The sequence below is a fragment of the Aptenodytes patagonicus genome, chromosome 1, assembly GCF_965638725.1.
Source record: "Aptenodytes patagonicus chromosome 1, bAptPat1.pri.cur, whole genome shotgun sequence".
Classification (NCBI taxonomy): domain Eukaryota; kingdom Metazoa; phylum Chordata; class Aves; order Sphenisciformes; family Spheniscidae; genus Aptenodytes; species Aptenodytes patagonicus.
In genome coordinates, this window is record NC_134949.1 from 8,864,925 (window position 1) to 8,880,809 (window position 15,885).

The 15,885-nt window shown below is 39.5% G+C and overlaps 1 protein-coding gene across 3 annotated transcripts in view; it reads left to right on the forward strand.

Moving 5' to 3' along the window:
• The window catches only part of SEMA3D (semaphorin 3D), a 151,905-nt gene that overhangs the window by 97,826 nt on the left and 38,194 nt on the right, over positions 1 to 15,885 (forward strand). For all 3 annotated transcript variants that reach the window (XM_076359065.1, XM_076358893.1, XM_076358981.1), the window contains exons 9-11: positions 10,181 to 10,295; positions 10,722 to 10,791; positions 12,131 to 12,275. In XM_076359065.1, coding sequence (XP_076215180.1) covers positions 10,181 to 10,295; positions 10,722 to 10,791; positions 12,131 to 12,275 — 330 coding nt within the window. The remainder of the gene's footprint in view (positions 1 to 10,180; positions 10,296 to 10,721; positions 10,792 to 12,130; positions 12,276 to 15,885) is intronic.

The window sequence follows — 15,885 nt, forward strand, 5'->3', positions numbered from 1 at the left end:
AAGCGGTAGTCTCTCTGCTGCAGTATGAAAATCCTGTTTATTATTACAACAGTTTGCATTTGCTGTGTTACAAGCTTCTCTTTAACAGTTTTGGTGATGTATTGCAAAAGTTACGGCGTGCAGTCTTAGAGACTGATTTCCAAGACCTCAACTGCCAAGAAATCAGACTTCGACCCCTGATGCTTTCCCATATTTCCCAAAGTGTTCAGTATCCAGAAGCGGCCTTTGTTCTAGCGGGAACAAGTGAGCTCTTTGTCCTTTTTTTTTTGGTATGCCATTCCACCCTCCTATATACCACACTGTACCTGGGGACGAGAATATAGCAATTAGGCACAGCCCTCTTGGTTAAACTGTACTTTCTAAACACACTGGAATGTAATCATTTTAAGAGCTCCTGAGTTGAGAGCCCGGGACACACCCTGCATTCCACCTTTGGGTAATGTGATTTATTTCCAAAGCCATGAACATGAGCAGAGTTCAAGGCTACGACCTTGCCTCCCGTCTGGTGCTTTAAGGCAATTTGTACTCCCGGAATGGCAGGAGGGAGCTATTCCTCCGCAACTCCAAGTCCAGAGTCTCCGGTGGACTCTGCCATGGGGCTGCTTGTGTGTAAAAGTTAGGAGGTGTTTTTCTTGTCCTGGAAATAGTCTAGCCATGCCTTTACTGTGACTAGGGATAACTGGGTCATTAACATTCTTTGTATTTCTATATTGTGTAATGTGTCACTGTGTAGATAATTGATCTATCTCCAAAACCATTTGAGTTGTCCGCATAGTGTAATGCTTTACTGTTCAGCCGTATTAGCTTGGGTCCCGGAAGCGAAATAGCCATGTTAACATGTTCTCAACAGGGCTAATTAGTCTGGGCTCAGAGCCATGCTCGTGCAGCTATCCTGCTTCCAGTTCTGGAGGCAACTCATTCCAGACGAGATTTGACTTATTGTGTATTACATGCTTACATACTTTCTTTGTCACCGTAATATTGCCTAGCCACAATGCTAACCATGGGTTGAGGGGGTTTTTTTGTTTGGTTGGTTGTTTTTTGGGTTGTTTTTTTTTTTATTTCTCCATGATAATGATTAAATCCACTTTGAAAATGTCATCCCTAGAAAAACTTTGGCCCTCATTTGCCCGTTGAGTATCTTTGCAGCAGCAGGTCTTTCAGCAGCCAGCTCCTCTTGGACTTCCAAATTTGGTATTGGAATATTATGTGCCATTTGAAAGTTTTCAAATTATGTAGAAAAGCAGATGCTCATCAAGATGATTTCATTTTAAGGGCTGATGTATTGGAGACAGGCCAGTTCCATATAGTATCTGCTTCTAACTGTGATGAATTAAGATATAACATGAGACTTTGTCAGGTCTTTTGGTCCAACTTACCTTATTGGCAAGAGTACAGGCATGAGTATAGGAAGTTTTGTATATTTTTGTCCCTCATGGGTGTGTTTCAACAATATAATTGGTGTTTTCTTGAGGGGGGAAATTATGACTTGCAGATGAAGCAAAAATATGTAAGTTAGGCTTATATATAAAGAGGTGTGACTGAATTTTACCGAGCCTCAGGGAAAATTAAAAAGAAATTGCAGTGTCAGGATAGAACTCTAAAAACTGGATTATGGAAATGCAGCTGCACAACCTCTGAAGCAAACTCTGGAAATCATCCTAGTTGCCAGAGAGACTCATTGCAGAAGACATTGTCGGTAACCCACTGGCTTGGAAGTGGGAAGCCTGCAGAGTTAATTGGAGTGGAGTTCCTATGTTTAATCCAAAGTCCTTAACTTCAGAGTGCTTTGATTCAGATGTTCAAATATCTCGTAAGAGTAGCAAATGATGACTTTGTGATTTTGGAAATTTTCTGATGTGATAAAATTAGCTTCCTGGTTTTTTTCCCATCAGTACATTTAATATGAAAATGTACCACAGTTTGCAGTTCAGGCTTTGCTGTTGTTGATTGAGTACATTATAAATGTAGATGTTTCAGGATACTAAATTCTAAAGGACTCCGTAAGATGTTGACCTACCTTTGTTTTTTGGTCTCATGCTTTTCCAGATCTCAGACTGTGGTTGTGAATACTGAGGTCACGCTGCCCCACACTAGCGACTTTAGGCACTTGCATGTATCCAAGCTAAGAAAATAATTATCAGGGATTCACTTCAATCAATAAAGGCAGATGACTATTTTGGAGAGGAAGACTCCTTCCATCTTCAACCCAAATCACTCTCTGAAGGACATATTTTCCACTGACTACAAAGGGAGCTTTGCCCTACTGGGTCCCTGGCATGTGAAATCGAGGCATTCTTATTTAAATAAGAATGTGAAATTCTGAATGGCAAATTCAGGCCTATTTGTTCAGAAAAAACCCAGCCTATCCCTGTGCTGCATCTCACACTGCTTCACTTTCAAAATGCTATCAATGCATTCAAACCATATAAATTCTGGTCTCCTATTTGACATTAATTGCATGATCCATCTAGTCACTTGACATGCCTGTAGGTTCATGATCAAGAATGCTATATTTCATAACCTGAAGGTTTTGTTTTTTTTTTTTCCCCTGTCTTTTTATATCCTTTTAATGTATTTATATCATATAATTTAGATTAAGTATATATGAAAGTTCAGATGAGAGGTAGGTAAAGGCAAGTCAAACATTCTGGAATAAACCACAAACAGATTATACTCAAAATTTAAGGTAGATTTTCCCGAGAATTCCTTAACATTTTTTATTAGTTTAGCCATCACCCTTTGCTTACTTCAAATTTCCATTGAAGTGGGAGTGAACAGCCTAGTGATGGGTATAGTAGAGTACACCTTCTTTGTGACAACCTTTGAACAGTTTTGGGGATTGTTCTTGATATTAGCAAACCTGTCAGAGGTAATCTTAGCAGAACTGCTGAATGGCCGTGCAGTAAAATGGCACTTTATCACTTATAAGCTTAATTTATTATTTCATTTGTCCCAAATCACATTCAATCTTGCTGTTGTTATCTCCCTCTCTTTACCTGAGCCTGCTAGTTTCTGGCTTTTGTTTTTTTCATGGTATGCTTAGTAACAGTCCAGAATTTTTCTTTGCTGTATAGTTAGGTTTTCCAGTTTGGATCCCATCCAAAGATAATTCAGTAGAAACCTCTGGGTGTGATGTTTAAATCCAAAATAAAAACATTTTCCATAGTGAACCAAACAGTTACGCATGCTTCATGTGAGTACGTTGCCATTCTGAATGAAATAACAAATCTCTTTGAGGAGCAGGAACTCAAAGCTAAACCACTGTTTCTCTTGCTCATAGTTCAGACAGAGGGCATTTCCACAGTAGATGTGGCCTACAGTCCCGTAGTTTTTTCTATGGTTTTCAGTTGCGATGAAGACCCTCTTTCTCATTGTCGTAATGCCTAGAAATATGTGAATTCCCAGAGTGGCATCCTTACCCATAGGTAAGTTCATGTCAGCTTTCCAATGACACGGGGTGTGTGGTCAGGGGACTGGTTCATCTTGCCATACATTCAGCTACTTGAGCTTCATTCTGGTTTCATGCCAAAGGCTTCCCTGGTTCAGTCCTGCTGGGCATTTACTCATTTCAGACAAGAAAGCGAAAAGCAGGCTTGACACTAGCCACGGCACTCCCCCACGCCGCTGACTATAGAGATGTGTGCCCCTCCTGCCTAATCCTGCTGTCTAGATAGGCGAGGGCATGGTTTGAGACAAATGTTTATCTTTTCTGTTTGTCTTGGTTTTGAGATCTATATTTGACCCGGGTTGTGCAATCAACTTTGGATGTGCACAGAACTGAATGAATTATTTGACCCACAGCCTGTAATCTTAGTCAGTAGAAGATACTTAACCTCTCCAATTCCTTTTGCAACGAGCGGTGTGGTTTACACCAAGGGAATGAAGCCAGCCAGAGCAGTGACAGGTTATGAGATCAGTAAATATACTGCACTAATGATGATGACCCTTTAGTCTTAGTGCCTGACACGATAGCTCTGTCTCAGGATGGGGAAAATAAGCAGGAAGCCAGGACAAGCTGTGCATTAGGTTCTTGACTGTGACGGACGATGATTTCAGAAAGGTGTTCAGAAATGACGAGTCCCAGGGACCAAAAAGCATCCTGGGGTTTTGCACATCTGTACTCTAGACTGAGTTTTCTCTTTCAGATTGTGACGGTATTGAGCTTTCAAGAAAGGCAAGAAAAATGATCATAGAAGGATTCTCTGAAAGCAGATTTGCCTAGGGGAAAGCTTAATGTCCAAGCCACACAAATCTAGAGGAACTTCTGATTATGCTTTTGGAGATAAAGGGCACGCAGCCTGCACTCTGATGGTCTGAGGAGCACTGTAGAGATACCAGGCTTATGCATTACCCTGGAAATCAGGAGGGCTGAGTTTATTCCAGGCTTTCTTGTTGAGGTGATGTGCAACTCTGCGCAGTTCCTGTCAGGGGTCTGTGCACGTTTGCACCTTTCGTTCTGTTGTCTAATTATGTGCAAGTGCTACTGCAGTGGCAGAGCCCTTGCAAGGCACAGTCCGTAGGCTGAAGAATTGCATCATTCTGCCAGGTTGGACTTGATAAGGGACATCATTTTGAGTAAGCATGTGGTACTTGAGGCTGAGTCCCACTCAAATCCTCATCTTTGGATCAACTAGTTCAAGCAGCAGAAGTAGTATACGCTAGCAATATCCACAGTGTCCAGAGGGGTTGGTGCCATCTTATATGAAGCAATATGCAATCCTACAATGAGAAGCTTTCCTCATGAAAGGTTCTGTAATCTCATAGAAACAGCAGAATTACTAAACAGTCACCACTGTCACTGTCAGATGGGGACTGCAGACACAGAGGTGAACTGACTTTCCCAAGTTTATTCAAAGTACCCATAGCAGAGCAGTCAAAGATCTAAAATCACATGTACTTCCTCTCACTTGTTTGTATTGCAAGTGTATTTTTATTCTCTCTCAAGTGACACTTCATGCGTTGCTTGATGTTTTTGGATCTGACCCATAGCCTGCTGAAATCATGGGAGGAATCTTTCATCTGACATCAGTAAGGTTTGGACAAGAAATTTTGAACCTGAATTCCTGAATGAGGAAATCTTACTTTCCTGTGTTAGGTCAGTACCTAACAGAGTTGGGTAGGGCCAGAATATGCAAAGTAAAATGAAATAATTAAAAAAGAACTATGAATTTGAAGACAGAAGTCCAAAGAAGATTGTTGGCTGTTTCTCCATTTATAAAGTTTACTAGAAGGGTTTTTTTTTTCCACAATGTAAGGCTTTGCTGCTGGGGATGCCATTTGTTTCTGGTGTCTTTGTAACATAGCTAGGCTTCACACAAGAGAAGGGCTCCAGGGCCTTTTGCAGTTTCAGCACTTTTCCTCTCTGTTCTCCAGTGTTTCCTTTTATTCAGGCCAGGAATTCACTTTGGATGGTCCTTCTGCACATTTTGCCACTGGGTCTAACTAATAACCTGCTTCTAGAAATTCCACTCATTGTCTTTTTTTTTTTTTTTTGTGATTTAAGAAGCTCTTCAGGGTAATTACTGTCTTTAAAGTTTTATGAATCACAGTGTTTGACATCTTTGACGTTGATTGATTTTCAGAAAACTGCACTTTTTGTTCTAATGTTCAATTTGTCAGTGTTACTTACAAACAAATAAGAGATTTAAAACCCTGAAGATGCAGATGTTCTTTAGCTTTGTTGCCATCTGTTTTCCTGCCTGCTGGATTCCAAGACTAACATTTGTGCATTTTAATGAAGCTACATTTATATAATATATAGGTTACAATAGAATAGAAAATAGATACAACAGAAGATCTTTAATATAAGTTGATATTTAAATCACTTGTTCATAGAGCAATATTTTTCTGATGGTTTTTATTTTCATGATAAACTTATCTTTAACTAGAGGGTTTGAAAAACCTGTTGTTTTGCTCAGTTATACATAAATTGCAGATCAGAAAACTGAGATTTTCATGGAAGTCTCCCAAGAAAGGCATATGATATGACCTTAATTTACTTCACAAATTTTACATTGTAGCATTTAAACAGCATTCTTCCTGGCTGTCAGAAAGCCATACACTTACCTGCGCTCATTGAAGTAGTACATCAGATATTTGAATTCTTAATGTAGTTTGGTAGAAACCTGGTTTCTCACTCCAACAAATTATTTTTTTAGAACCGGCTCATTGAAAAGGGTTGAAATTTTAGGATTTCAGTAGAATAAAAGTATGCCTGATTTATTAAAATCATTTTGGATTACTTCCCCATTTATCTAGATAATTTCTGTGTTTAAATCTTTGTGATATTTTTTGGTAATATTTCTTCAACAGGTGACATATTGAACTGCCCACCTTCTAGTTGGCAATTATCTAAATCTCTAACTTGGGCAAACACAAGTAACCAAGTTTTTACAGGCACTTCTTTCTGTTAAAAAGAAGGTATTTCAGGCGGAAGTGTTGGTATCTGTTACAGCCTGTGAGATTACAAAGCAGTAAGTGCTAATTAAACCTTTATTTATATTCAAAAAGAAATATGCAGTCCTAAGTGCCTTCATCTGTAATGTAACAAAGTTTATAGTAAACACTGCTAATCCAGTGTGCTTAGAAGTGATATTTTGAGAGATAAGATTTCAGATACTCATGGCTGCTTGCCTGTCACAAGTAGATTAACCATATTTTTGGAATGAAAGGCTTGCTCATGCTGCCTTCCCCTTCTCTCAGCACTTAAAATTATCTTGTCTTCTTGTCTCATCTCCCTGAAATATTTAAGGTTCTTTGTCTTCAGTACCAGTATCTCTTGTCCAAAATAATTTCAGTGCATCCAGCTTACCACACACTTCCAGCAGGGTTGAGGCAAATCCATGCTTGGTGTAAATCAGTCCAACAGTTTTCTTACGATTCTGTAACTTTGTGTTAAATCCTTATTTCTGTTCACCTGCACACTGACTGGTGTCTGCTTTGGTGATTTTCTCTCTTCTATCCAATTTTTCTTATCCACTGACTACCCAGCCTGTACACCTTATTATATTAATGTCATGCTCTACGTCCAGCTCGCAACATTTGAGCACATTAGTGATTTATTACAAACTGATATTATTAAATAATCTTTTCCACAGAAGAGACTGTCTTCTTTCTGTACCAGCCCAGTCTCAAAAAGATTTTGGGCCAATCTGTCCTTTGTCCAACCTCTCAGAGGCCAATAATCATGAACTATGGTGGTCCAAGGAATCTGCAACAGAGTAGGCAGATACGATGCAAAGCTAATGAGTTCATGCCAACATGGTCTGAAGGAAAGGAGAATAATCGCATGTTCTCCAGCACCTGAAGCCTCAAGATGTGTCAAAGACTGACCTGATATGCGCCAAAAATAGTGTTAGGAAGGAAGGGCTTCACTTTCTTAAAAAAATTGAGATTTCCGGAGCTTAATAAGACAACTACTACTTGAGAGTCCAGGAGCAAAGATACGCCTATACTATTAATAGTTTTTGAACCTCCTTGGCCTGAGCTGAGCTAATTCTACCTGTAGATAAAGTTGCCATGGCCGTTGTCAATTCCTGCACTTTCTCAGTCAGTGAATCCTGGGCATATATTAGGAAACCAAAGACATTGCATTATTCAGAGATGACATAAAGAGTTGAAGAGTATTATATGGCTGCTAATAAAAAAAACCCAACCAACCTCTCCCCCTCAAAAAAACACAAACAAAACCATCCTCCTAATAAAATGTACATTTTGTTTCATTCACCCATGGCAGTAGGAAGAAGCATGTTGGAGGATATGTCAGCATATTAGACGTGCAACTGCCTAAATCAGTGAAAGGTCTTTTCAGTCTCTCCATTTCTGCACCATAAATTTTTCACTCTCTGGCTTCGGAAGGACTTGGTAGATGATGGAGTGCTGGCTGGTCATTGAATTCCCCTTGCTCCTTTATAAACTGTACAGGGTTACTGGCAACTTTTAGATATGTAAGACACACCTCGTGAATGTCTGTTCTAATGTCTCTTAAATTCAAGTAGCATGGTTAACATTGTGTCCTGGCTTGAGAGTGAGGAAATATAGATACATCTTAAATCCAGTGGAATCTTACTTTAAAGCACATAGCACTTGCTAAGACTGCTTCCTTTAAACACAGTATTTGGTTCACACTACTCTTTAGGAACTCAGTGGAACTACTGATACATTTAAAATAAGCATTTGCGAAATGCTCCGTTGGATCACGGCTTAAGGGTGGTAAAACACAAGTACGTATTTTCCCATCTTTTGCAGAAGCTGAACGCCTGCAATGACAGGAGCAGGAGCTAGACAAGGGTGATTTTTCCATTCTAGCCCCATCACATCTTGCTTCCTCCCTGCTTTCTGATCCTAGCCAGACAGTTAGACACATCTGAGAGTCCTGTGATGCTGCACTGCATCCACCAGAAATCAAAGTGGAAGCCCTGCAATGCAAGAATTGTTTGGCTAATCCGAATTGCCAGAGGAAGGAAAAGCTTAATGCTTCTTGCTTTCTAAGATTCTTTGTTGCATCTTTGTAATTGTTTGGTTTTAATTACACCACAAAGTTTATCTGCCATGCCTTTGAACAGAACACACACACGCAGAGCTTCTTTTTCCTATTGGCTTCAGGCTGCTAATTTTGACACCTTTGTAATAAATCTGTTGGCTAGATGCAAAGCTTCAGGCTTGGCAGGACCTCAGGAAATCAAGAGAGGAGGTAGCAATTCTTGTAAGAACAGGAGTTCCAAAGGTGATAGATTAACAGGAATCATTTCCAACTGAGCTAACCTATTTAAAAGTAGCAAGTATATGAAAACGGAAAATGGTTAGAGTACATTACCAGAGAAGTGTTACTCCTTGTGAAGTGAATTTCAGCACTTAAAACCATCTTTCTGAATGCCTGTAATATTTACGATACAGCCCTGAAGGGCCAAACACAATCTATGGAAATACCACGTAATTTCCACCACCCAGTGTTTCCTACTGGCTGGTTCTATACCTTCAGAGTTGCAAAGCCAATTAACAAAAAAAGTGATTTCTCCTAATGAATCCGGAGGCGATGCGTATTTATGACCAAATTTGTGGTGCTTAAATTTGCAGCACAGATCCCCTAAGCTTCAGAGTTTATAAATGAAAAGAAGTAAGAACCTTCATGGGCAAATTCAGAACCTATAGCTGGGAGACTACTGTTGGTGATAACATTTCTCTTAAGTGTTTGAATTCTTGGTTCCTGCTGGAATATCATTGCCCTTACAGTTTTCAGTGTGAAAAAATTGGGGCCTAAATAGCATTATGGAACCTCAATAGATCTGTTATTTGAGGCCAAAGGAGACAGATAAATGTCATTCATTAGATTTTTCATGTATTCAATGGAAGGAGGTAAGTTCCTAAGCAAACTCCTAAAGCTTCTTAAAATTTAAAACTTTCTTCTAAGATCCACTCTCCCCACACCCCTCTACTGATCCAAGTCAGTAGAAGGTCACCTACCCTTCAGAAGGGTAATTCAAATTTCAAGTGACCCTTTAAAGATTTTTTTCTTTCTCTGGTGACTAAAGGAAATTTGGGCAAGTATGCTCATAACTTGGAAACCCATAGTAAAATCAATGAAAAAAAAAATCCCTTTTGTGGAGGATAGACTGATATTTCCATAACAATGATTATTAAAATAATATGACTGGTTTTCCCTGGAATACATATCTCCCTGTACTATGTACACAAAACAAACAGCGCAGTATTTACATTGCAACAACTGCTGATGAATATAGTTTTTCTTTTTTGAGAGATCTATCCAAAATGTTCTGCATTAGTATTGGGTTTGTAAAGAATTCTTGAAGAACAACTGATTGCAAAAATTAGCATCACGGGGAACCGGAAATCACATGATATAGACAAATGTTTTCACAGCATTCCAGCTGTAGGGCTGGTGAGAGAACTCTGCAAACAGATTTGGGGATAATTAGGAAATTTTAGATGCCCACTCTCTGAGCTGAGAAGTGACTACTGGAGCTACTTATAAAAAGGCTGTCCTACACTGTTTTTGGGGGAAACAAAAAAAAGAAAAAAAGACTTTGTCGTTGTTGTGGTAAGATCAAACTGTGGAATCTGAAGAAGCATAGTCAATACTGTGCTACCATCAAATATCATATGTTAAAACTCTTCTTATTTGTTTAATATTTAAATCTTTTAATCTTATTTTTATTAGAATGATATGGGAGGTCAGAGGAGCCTAATAAACAAGTGGACTACTTTTCTGAAATCCAGGCTTGTGTGTTCAATACCTGGTCCTGAAGGAGCAGACACACATTTTGATGAACTGCGTAAGTTGATTTCTCTTTAATGGTCAATTTTGACATCAGTTTTGCTTGGGGTTTTTTTGTTGTTTGTAGAAGCAGGATGTCTTGCTCTGATTTTGTTCCTCTTCCAAACAGTGCTGGTAATATCTCTGACTTTTATCAGAAGTCCCTGATTATAACTGGAATTAGTCTGATCAGAAATACGGGTTTTTTCCCTTTCACTCCAAAAGCTGGAAAGTGAAAATCTGATTCTGTATAAAAAACAGCCTATCTGCACATGGGCAAACTTCAGAATATTAGCACAATATGGCATCACATGGCAGAAATTAAAATTCAGACAAAAATAAAGCTTTGTTATATATTTACAAATCTCCAAATTATAAATCGTAAATGCAGAAATATTCACTGGATGTTTAATTAGGAAAAAACCCAACATTTTTCTCATTGCAGAAGATATATTCTTACTTTCTACAAGAGACGAGAGAAACCCGCTTGTATATGGAGTCTTCACTACAACAAGGTATGCGTTAGGATCACGTTTGCCTCTGGAAACAAACACTGCAGATCTTACTCAGGCCTTTTATTAAACCCTTCTATTACTAGATCCTGGTTCCTGAGAGCAGTGAGAGACTGCTTGAATAAGGCCTGCAGTATTGGGGCTGTAGTCACCAAGGGCAATATTTTCAGAAATGGAAATATAAATTATGTTGCTGAACCTTTGTGTGCCTGACTTTTGAGAGTGATTGTAAAAAATAATGAAAATTTAACAATCAAAAGCATGCTAGTTTATTTCAACCTCATCTAGCTGAATTTACAAATTTCAATCATATTTATTAAGCCACCAGTAGCTGCTATTTAAGACAAATCATTGTCGTGAAGCATTATTTCTGTAAGCAACAACTTGACATCAGCTGTTTCTTAGGATCAAAACCCACCCAAAGTGATATTTCAGTGTTTTAATAGACAGGAGTTGATGGAAGAATAACGCATCTTTATCTCAAGGGGATAGTTTAATTAATTAATGAACCTCTCAGCTGCGATAGTGAGGTGCTCTATATAGAATTGTCAGAAAGGAAATAAAGAATTCTTTCTTTTGTCTCCAGAACCTTTGAATTAAGTGTAAATAATAAGAACTAGCCAAACGCTGAACAGTATGAGTGCAATGAAAAATTGCCAAGGCACTCCTTAATTCAGAAGCAGCCACTACAGTGGCTCCATAGAATGTATAACCACATAAAATATTTAAAATTGAATTAAATGTTGCACAATGAATTAAATGGCATATGAAGTAACTAAAGTATATGCCACTCAACAACCTGGCATGGTGTTCTTTGGAAAACTGAACTATTTGGGATTTTTTTGAGAAGAATATGTAAAAAAGAAAGGAAAAAGAGGTAGAAAAAGAAATAAGTGTTCATTTCTATCTCCTTTTATTGTCTGTCCAATGCAACTTATAATTCTCAGGCACACCACCTGTAATATCACTAATATACAGACTTCCAGGTGTGAACACAATGTAAAGGAATGTCCTTCATTTGCAGAAAATTCTAATCAGAATAGCTAATAGATGATAGCTGGAACCTGTCAGCCACTAGAAAAAATGGCAGTCCATCAAGTGGTCCCAAAGGCTAAGTCCAGGTTTCAACCGAGCAAAGCTTTAAACTGTAATGACAGTGACATTAAATATCTGTAGTTATCAGACCTGTACCCATTGTCTGTTATTTAGCACCACTTATATCAACTCTCAGGTGTAAGATTGATCCAAACCCCATTAGACTCTGGAATTAGTTAATTCATGGGATGAGGCATGCACTGAAGAGGTGTTTACAATATGCATATCAATCCATCTTCTTTTGCAGCTCTGTCTTCAAGGGCTCTGCAGTTTGTGTGTACAGCATGGCAGATATCCGAGCTGTTTTCAATGGCCCTTATGCGCACAAAGAGAGTGTGGATCATCGGTGGGTACAATATGAAGGTCGCATCCCGTATCCCAGACCTGGTACAGTAAGTGTCTCCTTAATTGCATACTTCTATTTTTACTCAAAAGCAGTCATACTTCACACCCCTCCCTGGATTGGTAATTTATATTTTCCACTGAGGATGTTTCAAATTACCATCTCAACCCTTTCCCTTCTCTTGACAGCTCAGACTTCTACTAACCCTTTATAGGTTTATATATATAAATATACATTTTTCCATGTCTCTGAGATAACATTGTGTCCAGACTGTCTGTTTCCTGATTGTCTCTCGTATTGTGGTCTCCTACTGTACAGCTGTATTTCTATCTGTTGGGATCACCTCTAAGGCATCAACACTTCATAAAAAGCCAAATGCATTTCTTTATGGAGTATTAAGTTATGACGAGGTATTTTATTTGAAGTCTTGTATTTCCGTTATCTTTGTGTCTGTTAAAATCCTGTTCCTTGAGATATGGTCATTGATTCTATTATGTGTGTTTGTGCATGTGTTGTGTTTTGAAGTAGAGTAAGGAGTTAGTTGCTGGAGATTTTATGTGATGAAAGATAAGTGATAAGAAGAAAAGGGAAGTTTAATATCTGGAACACCTCTAAATCCCAATTTCTTAGACTTCAGATGTAACAAATGGGCCAAAACAAAGAGGAAAATTTTGAAAGAGTTATTAAAGAATTCTTCCCCCACTTCTGTCTTGGTATTAAATTTGGAAAAGCACAGACCTACGTTACAGCTAAGGAAGAAAATGCAAAAAAGAAATTTCCAAAACATGCATCTACTTTAAAAAAGTCATCACAACTTTGAGCAACTCTTCGTACATAGAATGTAAAAGGGCAATGATTTCAGAGTAAGAGATATTATCCAGGATAGCTTTACATTATCTTGGTCAGGTATTCAGTGAACTAGTACTAGGCAGCTGCATAAATCCAGCCAAGCACTGAGCTACTGAGGTTGGACTGCTGCTGGTACCTTGCCTAGAAGCCATCTGGGTGTTTCTGCACTATTTCTCTGACATCAGCACTGGTGTAACCTTTGATTCAAGCCATATTATCTGGCTTATTTTGCTCTTCTTTTCACACCTTTCCTTGTGACTCTATGTTTTCTTCATCATCCTTCCAATGGACCCAACTGCATGGTCCAGACCCATGCTGTTTGCTGCACTCCACGGTCCCAGACTTCAGCTGGTGTCGTGGTTTAACCTCAGTCGGCAACTAAGCACCACGCAGCCGCTCGCTCACTCCCCCCACCCCCGGTGAGATGGGGGAGAGAATTGGAAGAGCACAAGTGAGAAAAACTCGTAGGTTGAGAAAAAAACAGTTTAATAATTGAAATAAAATGATAATAATAATAATATGATAATAATACACAAAGCAAGTGATGCACAGTGCAATTGCTCACCACCCGCCGACCGATGCCCAGCCAGTCCCTGAGCAGCGACCCCCCCGGCCAGCTTTCCCCAGTTTATGTACTGAGCATGATGTCCCATGGTATGGAATGTCCCTTTGGCCAGTTTGGGTCAGCTGTCCTGGCTGTGCCCCCTCCCAGCTTCTTGTGCACCTCCAGCCTTCTCAGTCGGCAGAGCATGGGAAGATGAAAAGTCCTTGGCTAGTGTAAGCATTACCTAGCAATAACTAAAACATCGGTGCGTTATCAACTTTGTTCTCACCCTAAATCCAAAACACAGCACTGTACCAGCTACTAGGAAGGAAATTAACTCTATCCCTGCCGAAACCAGGACAGCTGGTCAGGCCCCGAGCTCTGATTCCCTCCTCTACTGCAGGTGAGTCACAGAGGGCAGGTCTTTCTATAAAGACTAAGGCAGGTCCAGAGACTGATTTGGCCTGCCTAGGATCTGCACTGCTGGAGCAAACGCACTCCTAATTTAGACAATTTAGACACTGTAGGCTTACGCATCTCTCTCTCTCATGCAGAATATGTAGTGCCCCCAGAAAAGAAGGTTACATTTAATTTTTTTTTTTTTTTTTAAAGCCTGTGCAACTCCATTACTGGTTAAGAAGTACAGATGAATTTAGTTTTAAGTACAAAAATGGTGCCAGTGAGAACAATAGCTGGTCCCATGGCATCTAAAGAGATTAAAATAACTCTCTTGAAAAACTCAGAGTGCCCCATAAGGATGAGCACTCTGCACAGATAGACGGGTCATAAGCTCATTGCATTTTTGAGTGTATTAGCCATCACATGGTTGAGCTGGGATTCACAAGGAAGGAAACATGTCATGCCGAAGCATGTCAATGCTGATCTTTATCACTGATTTGAATATCCATGCTTGCCAGTATTTTAAAAGTTGGAAAGTTGAAAGATAAACGGACATTTTCCATAAGCTGCCCCTTAAATCTCCAACTGCTTCCTTTAAGCACCTGATAACAGCTGTGAGAAAATGGTCTCATAAAAATCCTTAGGACCTTCATACCAAGTGGATTTCTGTAGGAGTTTGTCTGACCAAGGACTGAAAAGGGAAGTGGCTTTTACTGAAGAAAGCTCTCGGAAGAAGGCTATCTGTAATATTTGCTATGTAGATAAGGTAAATGTATTGCTGCATAGTTATTTATCTTTTGTCTTAGTGAGCTGGACTACTCTCAGACTTCAACGTAATTCAGGCTCAGTTTAATATACGGTATCGAAATAAGTAGATTCATGCCATGCTTTCATCTTATAAAGGGCTATGCCAAACTTCTGGATATGAGCAGACTTAGGCTGGGATCTAAAAAAGTAGCGCAGTGTTCAAAGGCAAGGAGAAGCAGCAGCGTGCTACACCCCTGCAGAACACTGCAGTGTGAATGATGAAATGCTCTTCCTTAAAGATTAATTTCATCATTTCTTGCCAGCTATGGGGTGGTTCAGGAATGCTCAGAACAAAGCCAAAGGGGGATAATCTATCCTTTTTTAAGTTACTAGAGCATTTTTGAAATTTAAGCTCTACCTAAGTGTTGCCTACAGTTAGCATGGCCAGCACTGCCCTGATTTTATATTTCTTATATTTTAAGTTACTGGCAAAATCTAAAAATGTCTATACGAGGAAATGCGTTTCCTTTGATGTTTGTCTTTGAGAGAAGCATTGATTTCCTTTCAGCATTTATACAGAAGCAGGAGACTGCTTACCCTAATTTAACTTTCTGCTCAGCTGCCTTTATCTCCTAAGTAAATAAAGCTGTTCACTATAGAGGCTGTGGCCACTTTGATACTGAAATTTTGACAAAATGCTTCCTGTGGCAATTTGTGTCGGAGATAAACTCCCAACATGACCATGATATCATGCCTTTGCAATGCTGAGCAGTGTGCAGGCAGCAGGAGCCCCTGCCTGCCCCGGGTCCTGGCGCTGTGGTGTGGTCTGCCTGCCCTCTGGCGTCGTTGGAAGACCCCTGAACAGGGTGACTGGGGATCAGACACGCTGCACACCATTGACGCTGCAAAATGTACAGCTCTTTTACTCTAACTTCTCCCAGCGGTATTAAGAGCAAGTGGAAATAATGGGAATTAAACAGAGGCAAGGCTTCAAATCTATTTCAAAAACATGCAGCAGGCAGCCTTGCCACAAAGGGCTATTTGAAAACCAAGGGAGCGTTTGCTCTGTCTTCTTTAGCTGTTTAAAAATTGGACTGGCTTATCTGCAGCTGTCCCCAGA